General features: G+C 45.3%; 1 protein-coding gene and 1 pseudogene across 1 annotated transcript; one reads left to right on the forward strand and one right to left on the reverse strand.

Annotated features, from left to right (window-relative positions):
* Positions 1–961: 961 nt before the first annotated feature.
* LOC147994835 (SWI/SNF-related matrix-associated actin-dependent regulator of chromatin subfamily A member 2-like) lies at positions 962–13,373 on the reverse strand (annotated as a pseudogene).
* On the forward strand, positions 12,160–15,011 carry Gimap9 (GTPase, IMAP family member 9). Its single transcript, NM_001008398.2, is given in 2 exon segments — positions 12,160–12,209; positions 13,348–15,011. A coding segment is annotated over 1 exon segment (873 nt). The 5' UTR covers positions 12,160–12,209; positions 13,348–13,371; the 3' UTR covers positions 14,245–15,011.
* The last annotated feature ends 4,675 nt before the right edge of the window (positions 15,012–19,686 follow it).

Here is a 19,686-nt window from a genome sequence, read left to right on the forward strand (position 1 = left end):
TGATTATAAGTCCTCTTTTACTACTTTAAATACAATTGTTACCATGTCATGAAAGACCCCTGCTTTCCATCCCATCAACACATTTGTCCTGACACCATGAGCCTAGCCCTTCCCACTGCCTCACTGTTGCCTCTCTAAGACCAAAGCATTAGTGTGCCTCCGGTCTCACATCTCACAAGGGCAAGATGATGTTTAAAAGACACTCTGGTGGCCTGCATTCTTGCATGCCTTCCTACTATTTCTGACAATAGTCATGGGATCTACCCAATAGATGCAGAAATCTAGCTATTATTATTAGCAAAAAGCATTTCTCCCCTCAGCCACACACAGTTCCTGTTACTATTTTTCAACTACACTGTCTTCACAGATGGTGTTGGTGGCTTGTATTTCCCATAGATGAAAGGGCTATGTGGAACAGAATCTCGTCTGAGCAAAAGTGCCACACCCCAAACCGTCTTAGGTAGTGGGGCGGGAGGGAGAGGATGGGAGAACAAAGCCTCCCCCTCCTCTCTCTTCCTGAGGGGAGATGCAAATTTCCTGACAGGAATAGGCAGCCCTGGGAGGGAGCTGGTTTTGGCAGGAAGTTCCAGTTGACTGATTCTAGTGAGGTGAGGAAGGAAAAGAGAATTTTTAAGTCCCAGGATGCAAAATAGACACTAGATGATCATCAGCAGATGAGTCAAAGTAGGTTTTCAATCCGTCAGGTTGTACTGATCTTGGCAAAAGTCTGGGTAGATTCCAGTAGGGCAGGGACTAGAACAGCAGGGAGGACCCTAGCAGGATGGCCACACCTAATTTCAGAGAGGTCCTAGGGGTTTTCTGCCACAGCTTGGGCTAGCAGCCTGGGCCTCTGCATGCGTGCCTCCACTGCCTCTGCCACCTTGGCGAGTTGGTCCTGCACCAACTCATACACCTCATGGAGTGGTGAGTTCCCCACCCCTGCCCAGCTCCATTACAAGGCTCAGGAATGGGCCCAGTAATTGCTCACGCTGTGCCTCGTGCTCATTGCCCGTGGCAGGGTTGTCCAGAGTGCACATGCAGTCCCACACTTGGCTACCAGCTCCCTCAGTGCGCTGTTGTCCCTGCAGCACACGTAATACAGCAGGGAATCGCCAACCAGGTAATCCCTCCTTGCACATGAACACCAACCATTATGCCATTCCCCACTCGCCCCATCCCCGTCCCCAGACATCTGCTTCACCATGGCCAGTGCTTAGAGCACCTACATGGTGAAGTGACACAGCTGGGCAACCAGAAATAGAGTGTGCGAGCTGATGATGTCGGGGTGTCCACCACCTCCATGTGCCAGCCGATCCACCTTCTAGGCTCTGGCACAGCTTTCTGGGCAGAGCCCAGAACTTCAGAGAAGAAGCACTTCTGGTCTAGGATGCTGTTGCCAGTGGCACATTTGCTTGTCCAGGTCCTGCCCACCAGGATGAACCTCATCTGGGGCTCCTGTGGGGCTCAAGAGACCTCCTCCGGGGCTGGGGATTTAGCTCAGTGGTAGAGCGCTTACCTAGGAAGCGCAAGGCCCTGGGTTCGGTCCCCAGCTCCGGAAAAAAAAGCACCAAAAAAAAAAAAAAAAAAAAAAAAAAAAAAAAAAAAAGAGAGACCTCCTCCTCCGAGTCTCAGGACCAGATATGGCAGCATTATGTCAGACACAGGTTTTCTTTGGGATTCACCTTGTGTTCTAGCCTTCAGTACAAACGGGAAGGACCCACGTTGCCTGCTCCCCTTGGAAGTCCAGTGCTCCCATCTGCTTTGGGCTCTCTGAGCTCAGGCTCTTCCCCACCTCTCCTTTCTGCATCTGGATTCTCTGCGCACCTGCAGACGCTCCCCCTGACGGTTCACCAAATATTCCTTTATAACTCCTGGGTTTACCAGGGTCTCTGGTCCTGCACACAGGCCAACCTGATGCTGCTTTGACTCTAATGTCCCCACAGGACACTGCTGTGGAGCACAGGGTTGATTCAGACAAGGGTAGATTGCAGCCCACCACATGCTTCTTGGGTAACCACAGGAAGTGCTCAGTCTAGGACACAGCTCAAAACTGGAGATAACATGGGGCTCTCTCCAGGTTGTTAGAGTTAGAGAGAGAGTTCACATTCCAGGAACTCTTTCACCTCCCCTGTCTTAAGCCAGTTCCCTAAAGAGAATATCCCTCCTTATGGATAATATTTTATTACATTTTATTTACTTAGGGGGCATACAACCATGTTTTATGGAGGCTAATGGCCAACTTTCAGGAGTTGGTTCCCTCCCTTCATTATGTGGGCTCGGGCTTGGCAGTATGTGCTTTTACCCACCCAGTCAGCTCCCTGACTCCATATCCTGATACCCAGTTAATCCCCTGTCCGCCTAACACTGGGGACCTGGTGAGTGAAGCTCACTTTAGTTTCATTTTCCCTCCTGTGTCATTTTTGTGGACCCGGAGTAGATTTAGGATCCTCCCTTCATGCTGTCAGAACCAGTGACAGGTTGGTCAAAGCTCTGAACTCCTAGCAGGCCAGGGTCAGAGTCAGCCAAATGCAGGACCCAGGTCTTGCTGTTTCATCCCACGGGCTTGCAGACCCCACCCCTTTCTTCCTCTAAGCTCACACAGCAGGCAGGATACTTCTCTGAGAAGCTCTTACTGTAGCTGTCTTCTCACCACCTGCTCTTCCTCTCCCCCACCCTGTGCTTTTTAGAAGGCTCTCCGTTTTGGTTTCCTCATTCATGTGCTCATTTCTGCAGTTGGGAAAAACCCACCTATAATATCAGGCAAAGACCAAGGCACAGGACTTCATGGTGACAGAGCAAGGCTTCTGTCTGCAAGGACTTGAACATCTATCTAGGTGTGTGCTTTGGGGGACAGACAAGTGTTTAGAGACACAGCACAGTTTATCTGATATTGAATTGTGTCAGTCATTGGGGGGGGGGTGACAGCTAGATTTTTAGTAATAGCCTCAGAAGAAACAACCACACTACCTTGAGTTAGAGTCACACTGGAAGAGCACTGAGCGTGCTTGGATATGTCTTTTCAGGGGCTGCAAGTGCAAAAGACCAGAGGAATGTTGGACTGTTCAGTCCATGCCATCCTTAGCTCAAATGCAAAACTTCTCTGGGGTTCCAGGTCATAACAGAAGCTACAGACAGCGACAGCTTTCCCCAGGAGGGACTCACCACACCCTGAGAACTGTGATCTTTACTCAGTGACATTGGGACCTACCTACCCTAGGGAAACACAGAAGAAGAGAGCTGGGGAACTGGAAAAGAGACCAACCTCTAAGCAGTGTCTTCAAGTAAAGTTGGCTTGTCTAGACACATCTGGATGTGGTGTGTGTGCTGGGGGGACTAGTACCTCCTTTCCACCTCTGTTGTTCCTTTTCCCAGATCTGAGGCTTTCATAAGTGACTTGATCTGGCTCATCTTCACACTCATCCATACAACTGAGTGCTCCCTGGTCATATGTACCTGATTGTAGCAGTCGGGCACAAAGGCACACTTCCTTGTTAGTCTGTTGTTCCAGCTCATTTCTCCCTAATTTCACTCAGCTAACTACAACTGAAAACAGACTCAGAATCTCTCCAGTTTTCTCTCTGGCGATCCCAGGGCTACAGTCTGCGTCCTTATGTGTGTGTGCTTCTCCATTATTTCCGAGTCTACCTCTTTGCCTCGGCTCAGGCTGCTTCAGGTTTCTCCCCATTATCCCTCCAGTGGGCACAATATTAAGAAGGGGCATTCAGTGAACATGCTGACAGGCTGTCTGTGGCTGAGGGTCTTTGAGCACACACAGGCTTGGCTACCATTCAACCTTAGGGAATTTCCATTCTGCATCGACACCCCTTCCCTCTCCCCACAGCCTTCAGTATGACTCACCCTATAGTCCTGTGTCATTAACTATTTTGCATGTGGGAATTACCAAACTTCAATAACGGACACCAGAAATGAAGAAACAGCCACAAGACTCAGAGAATGAGAATCTAGCAGAACCTTGGAGTCCTGTCCAAGAGGCGAGTGTAAAAGTGTCCTGCAAGGGATCCAGAAAGACCTCGGGACCTGAGGAAGAACATTGGCAGGGAAATGCGTCGCACTCCCTCCAGCACACAGACACATCTGGATGTGTCTAGCTAAGCCAGGAACTTTGCTTGAAAAAGAGTTCGATTCATAGATGATAAAACTTGAAGTATCTGTTGGAGGAAGTCAAATATGTAAGATCTGATGATGTGCAGTCTCCAAGGCATCTTCCAATCTGTCTAGTGCAAAGCTTTCCCACACCAGAAATTTAGGAATTATCTATGGAAAGCTAAACTAACTTTCATAGAGATTTTGGTTCATGAACATGTTTCTATAGCTTTTTTGCTTCATAGGCTTGGGGGTGGGGCTTCACTACGTAGCATATGTTGTCTAAGAACTTCTGCTTCTCCTGACTCAGCCTCTGTAGCGTTAGCATTACGTCTGTTCTCCACAGTTAGTCACAAGGCTGTAGGTTTAGTAAATGTTTCTTGCTTCCTGGTGTCTCTGAAGCAGTTGGATCAGGGACCTCAGATTGGGAATCCGTTCTCTTTGTCACCTCACTGTCCCAATGATGAGAAAAGTCACAGGCTTTGGCACTCAGAGGATTCTGGGAACTTGGATTGGTACCTGTCAGTGTCTCCAGAGAGACACTGCTGTGCCAGGAGCTGAAGAGGCCACAGCTGCAGGGTTGTCACTTCTTAGCTAGTCCCCAGGTTTGACTGGTTTACACCATCTTAGGAGTAGCTTTTGTTTTTTGGGGGGGTGTATGGTATGGTATTTTTTTTTGTCTTTTTTCTTTCTCTAGTACTTGTAGCAAGCATCATCTTGGGGGTGTGTGCAGACATCATCTTCCATGGGAATGCCTGTACTGCAAAGCTGCCTTGCTGTTGTAACCAATTCTCTGAAACTCAAAGCTCCCTTAAAATCCTGTAGTGTGAAGTCATACCTTTGAGATCCTGCTGCTCTTAGACCAGCTGCTCCTCTGTGAGCTCTACTTGTTCCCAGGTACTTCCTTCTGGGGTGCAGACTCACCTTTCCTTGGACAGTCTCTGACTGGACTCTGGGAGGCCTCCACCTCTTGCTTTCATTTCTTCTGTGATCATGGACTTCTTCCCAGAGCCTGCCGAAAGTCATTCAGCCTTCAGAGCTGAGTTCAGTGCGTTCAGAGGAAGCCTGATGACTTAAAGCTAGAATTCTCACCAGTGGAGTGGGAAGCAAGATGTCTCCACTACAAAACTTATCCTCTTAGGTCTAAGGCCTCTTAGACCTAAGACATCTTGTCACAGTCACATGACAGTGATATCTTGTCCCCAACAGGAACTGTACCATTAGAATAGATCTCAAGGCCTGTCTTTACCTCCAGCCTCTGACCATGAATCTACCTACAGACACATTTTGATTTTTAGCTACTTTCCAATGGTCTCCAGACTCATCACTATGTGAAGGCTACTTGTAGTGGGACCTGCTATTGCATGGTAATCTTCAAAGGCTTTTCCACATACTTCAAAATGAACAGGGAGTGCAGAGGACTTTTGGAATGGCAGCCATTTTCTCCCTCCCATCTTTCTTAGACAGGATCTCCTTAGCACAGGCTAGCCTTGAATTAACTACATAGCTCAGAATGGCTTTGAAGTGTTGCTCTGGCCTCCACTACTTGATTGGTGAGATTACAGGCATGTGCTGTTATATCTTTTGATGGAGTGGTGGAGATAACCCAGGGCCTGGTGTATACTAAATACATACTCTAGCAACCAAACCACATCCCCAGACCCTGGAATCTAAATCCATGTAGTCCAAGGTTTAATCTAGCCATTTATGCTGGCACCTGCTTCCCCTCTTAGGCATCACGAGAGCTAATGAAATAGCCCATCCCTGTGTGAGAGAAGGCTGCACACAATGGGATGACGCAGGCCACAGAGACCAGTTGGGTCACTAGCTAGTTCTATAGTCTTTCCTCATTCTGCAGACTTTCTGAGTTGGTTTTCGCAGTATGGCATAGAGGTTTATCGATCCCTGGGCTAATTGCCTGGAGTCTGATTTTCACAAACCTTTACCAGCTCATCATGGTTGTCAATGGTTCTGGACTCTCCTTGTTCTTCTTAGAGCCCTCGGTTGTTGTCCACACTAGAAAGGAACCCAGGGTTACATGTGTGGTAAACAAGCACTCACCCGTGGAGCTCACCTTCATTCCTTTTCAAAACCTCATTTTTAGACAGGGTCTCACTCACTAAGCTGCCCGGGTTGGCTTTGAACTCTCTCTATCCTAGAAGCTGGCCTTGAGCTTGTGGTTCTTCTGCTTTAGTGTCTCAAGTAGCTGAGATTATAGGGCTCCTACCAACGGGCTCTGATTTCATTATTGGTTTTGTTGTTTGATTTTCTTCTTCTTCTTCTTCTTCTTCTTCTTCTTCTTCTTCTTCTTCTTCTTCTTCTTCTTCTTCTTCTTTTTTTTGGAAATTACTGGAATTTTATTTGCTTCAAGCTTCTGACTTGCAACCAAAGACATTGTGCAAAGAAAGCAAAGGTTAAGTTCACTTTAGGGAGAAGGAGACCATATACATCGGTAACACAGGAGATTGGGTGGAGAAAAGAAGCCAATACTCTAGACACTGTAATATTCAATAATATTGTCAATAAAACTAGAACAAAAATCAGCAATGTTTGCAGTAGACATAAATCTTATACAAGTCAAAAGCTTTTTCTGTTCTTCAGATCATAGAGCATAGAATGGAACAATGTACATGTAGGTGATATCTAACCACTGTATGTTTGTCACTAGTAAAGTTGCTTATATGTACCACAGTGTAAAACAAAAACAAATGAGAACATTGAAACTCACCTGATGAAATGGTTCCTCCTGGCCATCGGCTGTGCAGAAGATAGAAATCTTCTCATCGGGAGAGATGGCAGAACCGAGCACGCCAAACTGCTACCAGACTCAACCCACCTGTAGAAGTATGCTATCCACCCACATCTTTCCCATCAGAACCTTTTTGTTTTTAATCTTTGAATCTTTAAGGCCCATTTGGTCACGATATGTTACAAATATCCGTGTGTGTGTGTGTGTGTGTGTGTGTGTGTGTGTGTGTTTACACTATGATATCATATGCTTGTCTGGCACTACCCTAAAGCTACTTCTAGATGACAATGAGGATGGAGAAATAACCCAGTGTGCCCAAATGACAAGTGAACTCACTGGGGAGGAAGGAGAGGGGGAAGAATGCATTTGGCTCTGCTGCCCGCCTGGCTGCTCACTTGTCCTCTCGTCCTGCTCCTCATCGCTGTCAAAATCGCTCACAATGGGTTTGGCTTTGCCTCGGTTTGGCCTTTCCTTGCCCTTCCCTGTGTCCCAGCCTTTCTCTTCCTTTTTATTGTTTGATTTTCACTTCCACAGATTTTGCCTCTGACTCTGATTCCTCTTCATCCTCCTCCTCCTCTTCCTCTTCCTCCTCCTCCTCTTCCTCCTCCTCTTCCTCCTCCTCCTCTTCCTCCTCCTCCTCTTCCTACTCCTCTTCCTCCTCCTCCTCTTCCTCCTCCTCCTCTTCCTCCTCCTCTTCCTCCTCCTCCTCTTCCTCCTCCTCCTCCTCTTCCTCCTCCTCCTCCTCTTCCTCCTCCTCCTCCTCCTCCTCCTCCTCCTCCTCCTCCTCCTCCTCCTCCTCCTCCTTCTTCTTCTTCTTCTTCTTCTTCTTCTTCTTCTTCTTCTTCTTCTTCTTCATTGCTTTCCTCCTCCCTCTCTTCTTTGGACATGTTCTTTGGAGCACTCTTAAACACTGACTGTAGAACAACGGAGTCTTTGATGATCTGGGATCCTTCCAAGTTGAATGTCTGCATTGTGACAGAGAAGCATGACATCTTTCTCCAGGTTTTCCAGGTTCCATACTTATGGTTATGGATTCTTTCCTTTATCTTTTTGAAATATATTGGTTTTTTTTAATCAATTAGAATTCCTAATTAACTCATAGTGTTCTGGTAACACTTTCCTGGAAGGTAACAGCTGTCACCCTGAACTGTCTTTGTGGTTTATCACAGTATTGATGATGGACTTCATCTGCTTGGTTAGTTTTGGGGGATTTGGTGACTTCTTAGCCAGAGGGCGGCCTCTTCTTTCATTCACTTTTCCCACATTTTCCTTCACAGGATCTTTATCCATATTTCTTTGTCCTTTTCTCTTCTTAAGGCCATACTTCCTCTTCCAGTTCTTCCAAATTGTCATTTTCGATGGCCCCACGCCATTGCTTTTCAGTGAGGGCATCGCTGTAGTTCACATCCTGACGATGTTGAGAACCCCTCCAAAATATCTTCTCCTCCTCTTCTTTACAGGCGAGCCTTTCCACTTCAGCATCATCTTTAATAATGCAGGAAGGCAGCTCATCTTCCTCTGTCAAGCGAGGTTTGCGCTTTGGGTTCCTACCATTCTCTCTGCTGGTCCATGTGTTTTATGGAGAGGACTTATGATTTTAATGGTGTCGTGTTTATAAAAAGATAAGGAGAGAGGGAATATGTTTGGTGGATGTGTGGTAAGAAGGTAACTCCGTGGGCCCATGCTGAGGCATCCCTTTCCCCTGAGGGACCAGCCACACTACAGTATAGTATAGAATAGTTTATGTAGGGCATGGGGAGGGGAGTTGAGAGGGTAGTAGAAACAGAGAAAGGCGGGGGGGGGGAAGGGGAAGTGGAAGGGGAAGGGGAAGAGGGAGAATGTAGATTAGTAGAGTAGAGGCTGGCCATGAGCTCCCGAAGAGAGGAGGGAAGGGAATAGGGATTGAGGGGGAAGGGACGAGAGGAGAGAGGGAGAGCAGGAAGGCAAAAGAGCAAGAGCAATTTTATTTTTCATTTTTGTCTTTTGAAGTTTTTATTTTCAAAGACATTTTATTCATTCATTTTATTTATTTATTTATTTATTTATTTATTTATTTATTTATTTATTTATTTATGTGAATGCACGTGTGCTTGTATGCAGGAGCCTGCAGAGGTCAGAAGAGGATGTTGGATTCCCCTGGAACTAGAGTTACAGTGGTTGCGTGTCAGTTGATGTGGGTGCTGGGAACTAACCCAGGTGTTTGCAAGAGAGGTAAGTGCTCTCAACCACTGAGTCCTTTGCAAGCCCTATGTTTGCCTTATGTTTGCCCTGTTTTTAAAGAGAAGTTTTCCGTTATCAAGAATGTTGAGAGGAAGAGACAGCGATACCGTTTGCGTCCTCACTCGTGCATGTCCTTCCCTGTGGTCAGTGTGCCCACCCAGTGGTCTGGCTTAGCCTGTATCGCATTAGTTCACTCAGTGTATATGCTACAGACTTGGAAGGGCATGAGACTATGATATGATATCACACAGAATACTTTACTGTCCTAAGATCCTCTACGTCCAGCTCACTTACGCCATTTCTCCAATCCCTGGCAACTACTGACGATTGTACTGTCTCTATAATTTCAAATTTCCAGAATGTTCATCAGGAAACAATATTTTTACTAGTAAGATTTACTTAGCAACACATTCTTAGTCTCTTGCAAATGCTTTCAGAGCAGCTTCTTACTTATTCTTTGTGTTTAGATAATGCTCTCCTGTTTGGATCACTCAACTTGCTATTCACCCATGTGCATTCTGGTTGCTTTCAAGTCTTGATAATTATTCATAAAGCTGATAGAGACCTGCACATGGGGAGTTTTATGAGAGCATCTTTTTTTTTTTATTCTTTTAGGTAAATGCCAAGCAATACAATTTCAGATCATATGTGTAGGCTCAGATTTTTCAAAACCTACTTTAATAAGGGTTCTTAAATGTTTTAACCTCCCTGCTAGCCCACCACCCACCAGACATAGTGGAATAAAAGGTTAAAAGGGCAAAGGGAGATGTGAACCTGCTTAGAAATAGTTTGGGTGATTCTAGTCTTCGCTGTCAGGGTATCAGTAGTTCAGTTCCCATAAATCAGCAGCAGTAACTTGACCCACTCTCAAAGACTATTTATGACTCAGGAACAGCAGTTAGATCTAGAAGAAACTGCAAGACTCTGCCAATTGGCCTGAGTTGGCAGTCACTGGAATATCACCAGAAGTTCTTTGGTGCATTTCTCTTTACAAAGTCATAACAAACAATGATCAGCAAACAAGGCAAGGCAAGCCAATGCCACGTGGTCAGTGAGGACCAGCGTCAGCAAAACCCAATGGAGACCAGCAAAGAGTGGCAAGGTGAGCCAAAGCCTCACAGCCTTGCCCACTGTCTGTTGAGTTATATTTATACCCTCAAGTGTCTGATCTAGCAAAACATCTCATGCCCCCTTTCCAGGCAGCTTCTGGAAGAACACCACGTGTCTATTCTCAGCAAAACATCCTCTCATAAGACAGTTACCAGAAAAACATCACATGGAACAACAGAGTCTCCAAAGAAACAAGAAATTTCCACTTCACATATGACAAGAATGTGTTTGCTTTTGTAAGATGCTAGCAGCTTGTCTTCTGAAGTGACTGTACCATCTACATTCCCATCAGTAACCAATGAAGGTTCCCACTTCTCCTATCTGTGCCAGCATTTGAAGCCATCAGTGTTCTGAACTTTGACTGTTCTGGGAGGTGTATAGTGGTGTCTTGTGTCTTTCCATATAAGCCATTTGACATTTGTGTGATCTTTCTGTGTCATGTACCATGTCCTTTGTCCTGTTTTTATTAGGTTGTTTCCTTATCATTGGGACTTAATAATTATTCATATATGGTTTTTGGCATAAACACAGAAACAAAGGTCAACATTCTTCTGTGTTCTTTTGAATATAGGACCAAAGAATAAACCCATGCAGTCACAGCCATCTGAATTTCACTAAAGCGACTAGAGAGACATATTGGAGAACAGGCAACCTTTTAGTAAATGGTGATAGAGAAACTATGTGTCACATGCAGAGGACTGAGACAGGTCTACATCCCTCATCACAGACAAAAATTAATTACAACTGAAGGAGAAATCTTTATGTAAAGTCTAAAAGTTTGACATTAATAGAGGGGACATAAGAAAAGTAGTTGAAGATCTGGGCCGCTTTGCATGTTTAGTATCACTCTGGACGTGAACAAAAATACTTTTGAAGCCTGGGGTGGCACTTCATTGTGATTGGTTTTAATATCAACTTGCCACAAATTAGAACCTCCTGAGTAGGACAGCCGCACCTGAAGACCTGTCCTAACTGCCCTGATTAGTGGTGGGGTCCAACTGTGGGCCACCCTGGCTGGTGGCAGCCCAGATGGAAAGAGTGTGGAAAAGGACGGTCATTTCCACCTTTGCTCCCTAGGCCTCCCTCCTGTAGTCGATTTGTACTCTTGCTGGTGCTCATTCCTTCACTGATCTCCGGATCAGCATTTTCAAGGTTTCACTGTGGGCTGTGGGTCCCAGATGCTGACAGACTGTTCTGTACCAGCAGTAGACTCAGGACGTGGAGGAGCTGGGGAGCAGGGTCTTCGTGGTAGCGAGCACAGCAGGTAGGAATGGTGCCGAGACTATTTTGGAGGATAACTCATTTATTGAGGTAACAGGGCTAGCTTATATAGCTCGAGTCCAGGAGGGAAGGACAAAAGAACGAGAGAGGAAATACACCTAATTTGCATATGCAGTCTTGAGTAAAGACAGGTCAATGTTAAGCCAGTGCTCCAGCAGGGAAATAGACGCTTAACTGACAACACCATGTAGCATTTGATTCCATGGAGTTGAATAGGCCCAAGCTGGATTTGAGTAGGGAGCAGCCACACTCCTGGCCAGCTCTCAGAGAAGTTCAGAGTATGGGCAATGCTCTACTACCTGGTCTGCCTTGGGAACCAACTGTCTTGAGACAACTCCAACTGTTGAGGTACCTAACTTCAAGGACTGAGTAATTACCAGCTTTTCAGCTTTCAGTTCAATGCCATCTTCAACGCACAGTGAGTTCAAGACTAGCCTCGGCTACGTAGGACTGTAATCTCAAAAAACAATCCAAAACAATAATAAAAAAAAGATTTAGAAACTTTTGGCACTATAACAGACACACAGAGAAAAGGCTTCAACTTGTCAAAGCTGAAGCACCCACTAGGTTACAGGACAATATTTCTGTTACTTTAAAAGCAGTTTCTTCATTGGCTCCGCCCATAGAACTTCCTGACTGACTGGCTTTAGGGAATGCAGGCAGTTTTGTTTCACAGTTAAACAGAAGCACGAGGTCAAACAACATCCTTGGAGAGATCCTGAACTCTCATCAAGTCCTGCAGAAGGTGAGTCTGGCTGGAAGAGACCTGGAGAGCTGTGAGAAGCAGAGAGAATGGGGCATCCTTGAGGGTGGAACTATTGTGCCTGCATTGCCACAGGAAGGGGCTGCTGGTGGGAGTGGTGGGGGACTAAGAGATAGAAGGAGATGAACTGACATGTTGCCCTGTGTACCAGCCATAAGTGTCTGTCTGTGGGGAAGGACACAGAGGGTAGCCTGACCCTTTATAGAAAATTCTGTGTCTCCAAGGCAGGTTCTTTAGAGTTGGGAGACAACTCAGATCATCTATTTAAGTCACTTTTCTTACCTCAGTGTGCTGACTCCCTGTCTCCTCTTAACTGTACAACGAACAAATTTGCATGTGTACCTCTATGGTCCTTGGGTTGATGAGGGCTGCTGAGGTCTGATTAGCTGCCGGAAGGCACAGCATTGTTGTGTAGGGTGAGCCAGCAGTTGCCTGTGGTGTGGGGCCCCTGTATGCATCCTGCGAGTTGCTTTCTTTAGTACTACATCTCTGTAGTACACCCTGAAATCCGAGGCGGTTCTTCAGGATTGTTGTGTCTTGGGGCTTTTGTTTCTTTTTTATTAACATGTAATAAGTGAATATATTTCTGGCTTCGGTGTGATATTTAACTGTAGTAATTAACCTATTAGCTGTGTACTGGTCAAAGCAGAGGGATGAACAACACCCGGCCTCCCCTGCTCTGGTTTGAGAAAGGGGTTCTCTGTGTAGCCTTGCCTGTCCTGAAACTTGCTCTGTAGACCAGACTGGCCCTGAACTCACAGAGATCCTACCTGCCTCTGCCTTCCTTACCCTTTATGTTTTGAGTCCTTGAATGCCTCTCCTAGGTCTTCAAAAAATATATACTAAGCTGTTGACCACCACAGTCATCCTACTGTGTGCCCCTGCCTGGGCTTTCAGGTATTTGGCACAGTAACGATTTGGGCGCACTCACTTCCCAGACCTGGCACTGGGTATGGCCCTGGAGCTCCTGTTCCAATATTGGCATGAAGGCGGTAGAAGGAGTAGGGATAGCCTTTCCATGAGAACACTGCAAAATTTCAGGGAGGGAAGGAAAACAGAAAGAATCGGGTGTGGTTACCATTCACCTAATAGGCAATTTTCCTCTTTTTCCGTTCTTCAGATATTCAGGTCAGCTTACCGAGACATGGCTGACTACGAAGACTCTGAAATGAGGATCATTCTGGTAGGGAAAACTGGAAACGGAAAGAGTGCCACAGCCAACACCATCCTCGGGAAATGTCAATTTGATTCTAAGATCTGTGCCTACGCTGTTACCAAGACCTGCCAGAGAGCATCCAGAAGGTGGAAGGGGAAAGACCTTGTTGTAGTCGACACTCCTGGGCTCTTTGACACCAAGGAGTCCTTGAAAACCACGTGCTCAGAAATCAGCCGCTGTGTCCTGTACTCCTGCCCTGGGCCTCATGCCATTATCCTGGTTTTGCGACTGGATCGCTACACTGAAGAGGAGCAGAAAACCGTTGCTCTGATCCAGGGTCTTTTCGGGGAGGCAGCCCTGAAGTACATGATCATCCTGTTTACTCACAAAGAGGACCTTGAGGGCCAGAGCCTGGATAATTTTGTAGATGATGCAGGTGAAAAGTTAAATAATATTGTCTCGCAGTGCGGGAAGCGCTACCTGGCATTTAATAACAAAGCTGCTGAGGCTGAGCAAGAGAATCAAGTGCAGCAGCTGATAGATCTGATAGAGGAAATGGTGGCCAGGAACGGCAGAGCCTACTTTTCTGACAGGATATATAAGGACATAGATAAGAAGCTGAACCAATGTCTAGTGGATCTGAAGGAGACTTACACTCAACAGCTCCTTAGTGAAATCCAAAGAATAGAAACGGAATGTGCTAATAAATCAGAAAAAGAAAAGGAGGCGCAGATTGTTTCTGCAAGGAGAAATTATGATGAAACAATAAGAAAATTGAAGGAAAAGGCTGAAGAGAATGTATTTACGTATATTTTCCAAAAGATAACAGAAATTCTTTCAAAACTTTGGGACATTTTGTGATGTAAATTTTATTCTTTTTTTTCTATTAATGACGTTTGCTCTTTGACAATTTCACACAAGCACACATATAATGTGTTCTGGATATATTTGTGACTTTTTTTCTTTGTATCTTTTGCTTTGTGATTCATAGAATTTAACTAGGTCTGTCTGTCTGTCTGTCTGTCTGTCTGTCTGTCTCTCTCTCTCTCTCTCTCTCTCTCTCTCTCTCTCTCTGTGTGTGTGTGTGTGTGTGTCACAATAGGTTTAGAACCATCTATCAGAGCATGGTGGGCTCACAGGAGGAATTCAACAGAAGACAATGAATCTTTCCCAGACCCTTTCCCAGAATCCATCAGTAGTTTCTTGATTGGCAGGGAGGAGTAGTTTCCCATGAGCTCCTTCTTCATCTATCTATTCCTGACTGTTGACAGACCCATAGCTGCTGTGTACTCCCAATTGCAATCTGTTTCCTGACTCTTAAAGGTTAGTGATGTAAGTGTCCTGGTTAGGGTTAAGCATCCAGTCCTGGGCCTCTGCATTCAACCCTATTCTCTGCAAAGAGAGGCTTCTTTGGTTTTTACCAGCGGCTTTACCAGTCAGCGGTTAAGTGCACTGACTGCTCTTCCAGAGGTCCTGAGTTCAATTCCCAGCAACCACATGGTGGCTCACAACCATCTGTAATGAGATCTGATGCCTTCTTCTGGTGTTGTCTGAAGACAGCGACAGTGTACTCATGCCTACAATAAATAAATAAAAATTTAAAAAAGACCTTTGTGTTTAGCAAATAATATTTGTCTATGGGTGTAAATATTTAGACTGCAGTTTGGAGTCCTGTCAATTTTAGCTAAACAGTATAAGTAGTGAGTCTCTAGTATGGCCTACGGCCTCTCTAGCCCTGGTTTTTTTTTTTTTTTTTTTTTTTTTTTTTTTTTTTTTATTAACTTGAGTATTTCTTATATACATTTCAAGTGTTATTCCCTTCCCCGGTTTCCGGGCAAACATCCCCCTCCCCCCTCCCCTTCCTTATGGGTGTTCCCCTCCCAACCCTCCCCCCATTGCCGCCCTCCCCCCAACAGTCTAGTTCACTGGGGGTTCAGTCTTAGCAGGACCCAGGGCTTCCCCTTCCACTGGTGCTCTTACTAGGATATTCATTGCTACCTATGAGGTCAGAGTCCAGGGTCAGTCCATGTATAGTCTTTAGGTAGTGGCTTAGTCCCTGGAAGCTCTGGTTGCTTGGCATTGTTGTACATATGGGGTCTCGAGCCCCTTCAAGCTCTTCCAGTTCTTTCTCTGATTCTTTCAACGTAGCCCTGGGTTTTTGATTGGCGTTATAGTAGCACACATGAGCTCCTCCTGTGAATAGGCCTTAAATCCAATCACAGAGCATTTGTCTATCCCCATAGCAGTCACACCAGCACTGCTTGGTGTGTTGGCGCTGTAGTTTATGGTGTTTGGCTAAGACTATCGGTGTCTTTTCTTCCCCAGCAGCATACATACCAACTTTCACCAACATGAAAGCTAGCCTGTAGGGAGGAGGCTTCCAGCCCAGTGCCTGTCTCATTTTTTTCATATAGTGCAAGCAGTGTGTAGAGTTTTTAGCAATAGGGTCTTATCATCAAGTTCTGAAAGGTTCTTTATAATTTGCCATGATTTGTTAATACGGCATATTGTATTTCCTGAAGATGGTTATGGTAATATCTTACATTTCCTGACTGAGTGAAGCATAATTGATAAATAAAATTGATTGCTTTTCATGTGGACACTGTAGCATATATGTACACGCACATATGTGTGTATGTGTGTGTATGTGTGTGTGTATGTATGTGTGTATGTGTGTGTGTGAGTGTGTGAATGTGTGTGTGAGTATGTGTGAATGTGTGTGTATGTGTGTATGTGTGTGACTGTGTGAATGTGTGTATGTGAGAGTATGTGTATATGTGTGAATGTATGTGTATGAGAGTGTGTGTATATGTGTGAGTGTGTGTGTGAGTGTGTGTGTATGTGTGTGTGTGTATGTGTGTTTGTGTGTGTGTGTAATTAAACCAAGGTAATTAACAGACATGAGCCCCAGTCCAACTGACTTTGAAATTTTAAGTTTTGAAGTTAACGTAATTTCCCCCTTACATTCCCCCCTTTAACCCCTCTCATGTTCCTCCTTGTTCCCTTTAAATTCACAGCCTTTTACTCTTTGTTATTGTAACTTGTAGAGGTCTTATTTCCACAGCCACATATTGTTGATGTATCATTGTTTTTTGTCAATTATAGGAGAGATGATCTCACTCACTATAGATTTCCTGGTTCTGAGATGTTCCCTGAGCCTTAGGTCCAGGAGCTTTGTTGTAGATGTGTCTGCCAAGTGTGGCTGAGCACCCCCAATCCCCAGTCGAACTTTTTAGGTTGTAGACGAACATGAGATGAGAAGTATTTGCCCTTTCCCAACACAATGTCTTCCAGACGCGCCCATGTTACTGCAAATGATAGTTTGCATGGTTAGTTTTCTCACTACTGGATCAGGAGGTGACAGTTTCCTTCAGGGTTGTGTTTTCCTGTCCTCTTCTCCTCTGATTTCTCTCGTGCTGTCATCTTCCTTCAGATGTCAGTTCTGCCTGGCTACCTTTTTATCTCAGAAGAAATTACAGGGGTTGGAAAGATGGTGCATCAGCTAACTGTGCACTGGCCTGACAGAGGATCCGACCTCTGTCCCCAGCTTCCAGAGGGCCTGCTCACAACGACCTGTCACTCCAGCTCCAGCTCCAGGGAATCCAATGCCTTTGCCTTCCTCTGGTACTTATACTCACAGTCCACATAGACATGGCCAGGCTACACACACACACACACACACACACACACACACACACACACACCACACACACATACACACACACCACACACACATACACACACACTCACATACCACACACCACACACACACACCACACACATACACACACACTCACACACACACCACACACATGCCACACACACATACACTTACACACACATACACACACACCACACACACATACACTTACACACACACACACCACACACACATACACACACACCACACACACATACACACACACTCACATACCACACACCACACACACATACACACACACTCACATACCACACACCACACACACACACACCACACACATACACACACACTCACACACACACCACACACACACACACCACACACACATGCCACACACACACATACACTTACACACACACATACACACACACCACACACACATACACTTACACACAGACACCACACACACATACACACACCACACACCACACACCACATACACACACACACCACACACACACTCACACACACACACCACACACACACACCACACACACATACCACACACACATACACTTACACACACACACCACACACACACACCACACACACACACCACACACACACACCACACACACATACCACACACACATACACTTACACACACACACCACACACACATACACTTACACACACACATACACACACACACACCACACACACATACACACACCACACACCACACACCACATACACACACACACCACACACACATTCACACACACACCACACACACACATACACTTACACACACACATACACACACACCACACACACACATACACACACCACATACACACACCACACACACACATACACACACACACTCACACACACACCACACACACATACACATACACTTACACACACACATACACACACACCACACACACACACATACACACACCACACACATGCATACACACACCACACACACACACACCACACACACATACACCACACACACATACACACACCACACACATACACACACACCACACACACATACACACACATACACACACATACACACACATACACACACATACACCACACACATACACACACACATACACACACACCATGAATGCCAAGCAAACAACACACTCACATCCACATACACACACCATGCACAACACACACACACACTTACTTGATTTAAATCAAAATGAGGAAGTCATTAGGAAAGCAGGCTGGAAGCTCTGTAGTAGGTCTCTGAGTTCCCGTACAGGTGACTAAGCAGACACAGATGACTACGTGGAATGAGTCCTAAGTGCTAGGACGTGAAAGGCTTTTGTGAGATGCTCTAATCTTTGGAAAAGATCCTTATAACCATCTTCCTAGGAGAAAATGAAATGCAGTACTGTGAATTAGGAGGAGGTAGAAGACTCTAGGGCCCGCCATTTCCACTAACCCCAAGTTCATCCTGTAGTCACCCAGTTCTTCAGGGTTGGTACTTCTGAACTTGAAGCACCTATTGTGCTCCAGTCTCGGTCACTACTGCCCTCCGGCCTTTCTGGGCTTGTGTTGGATACTGATGATACTAAAACTTTCATTTCTGAACATGTTATTGGGCGCGTTGGCTCTGAGACTGCCTGTGGTGCTTAACAGGTGCTAGACCACAGTTGCCCTGTAGTTGACTTTACACAAGGCAGCTTATCTTGACTTTGAAATCTCTGAACTGTTATGAAATAGAAATAAAACATGGCAGAACGAACTGCACAGAATATATAATTACACAGACCAACTCACGGCCATTCCTGTATTTTCAATGATATTAAAAAAAAACCGGGGTTGGGGATTTAGCTCAGTGGTAGAGCGCTTGCCTAGCAAGCACAGGCCCTGGGTTCGGTCCCCAGCTCCGGAAAAAAAAAAAAAAAAAAAAAAACCTACTGGTTCAAAATAACTGATAATAAAAAATAGATGTTTTTGTTTTTATTAATAACTTTTGTTTGTTGGCAAACCCATGCATATGACTTTCTCTGGTCATTCTCCCCCTCTCTGTCTTCATTTTTCCCTACAAATCTTTTCCTAAATTATGACTTTTTGTTTTGCCTTATATCTCACAGAACTCAACAGGGTTGTTCATGTGATTGTGAGTTTGGGGCTACACATTAAAGCCTGGCTTTATGTACCTCACTAGTGGGTACACGAGTGGAGACTATACTCTTTCCCCCATCCCTATTCCAATTTCCAGAATCTGTTTAGTTAGGGGAGCAATGGCACCAGTGGTCTTTCCAAGCTACGAGCTTCCTTCAGATTGTTTATAAACTTTTATACATGTATGGGTGCATTGGCTGCATGTCTGCATGTGGGCGGAACACACAGAGGCTGGAAGAGGGTGTCAGATCCCCTGGAATAAGTTACAATTGGTTGTGAGCCACCACTGAGTGCTGGAAATAGAGCCCAGGTCCTCTGGAAGAGCAGCTAGGGCTCTAGACTACAGGTTCATTTCTCCAGGTCAATTTTGATAAGTTTTATAATAAATTTACTAAGTATTTTATTAGTAGTTTTGGCTTTTAAAACTCCACCACAATGATTCTAAAAGGTAGCAACAGTGTACACGCATCACACTCCCTCAA

Source organism: Rattus norvegicus, chromosome 4, assembly GCF_021556685.1.
Source record: "Rattus norvegicus strain SHRSP/BbbUtx chromosome 4, alternate assembly SHRSP_T2T, whole genome shotgun sequence".
Taxonomy (NCBI): Eukaryota; Metazoa; Chordata; class Mammalia; order Rodentia; family Muridae; genus Rattus; species Rattus norvegicus.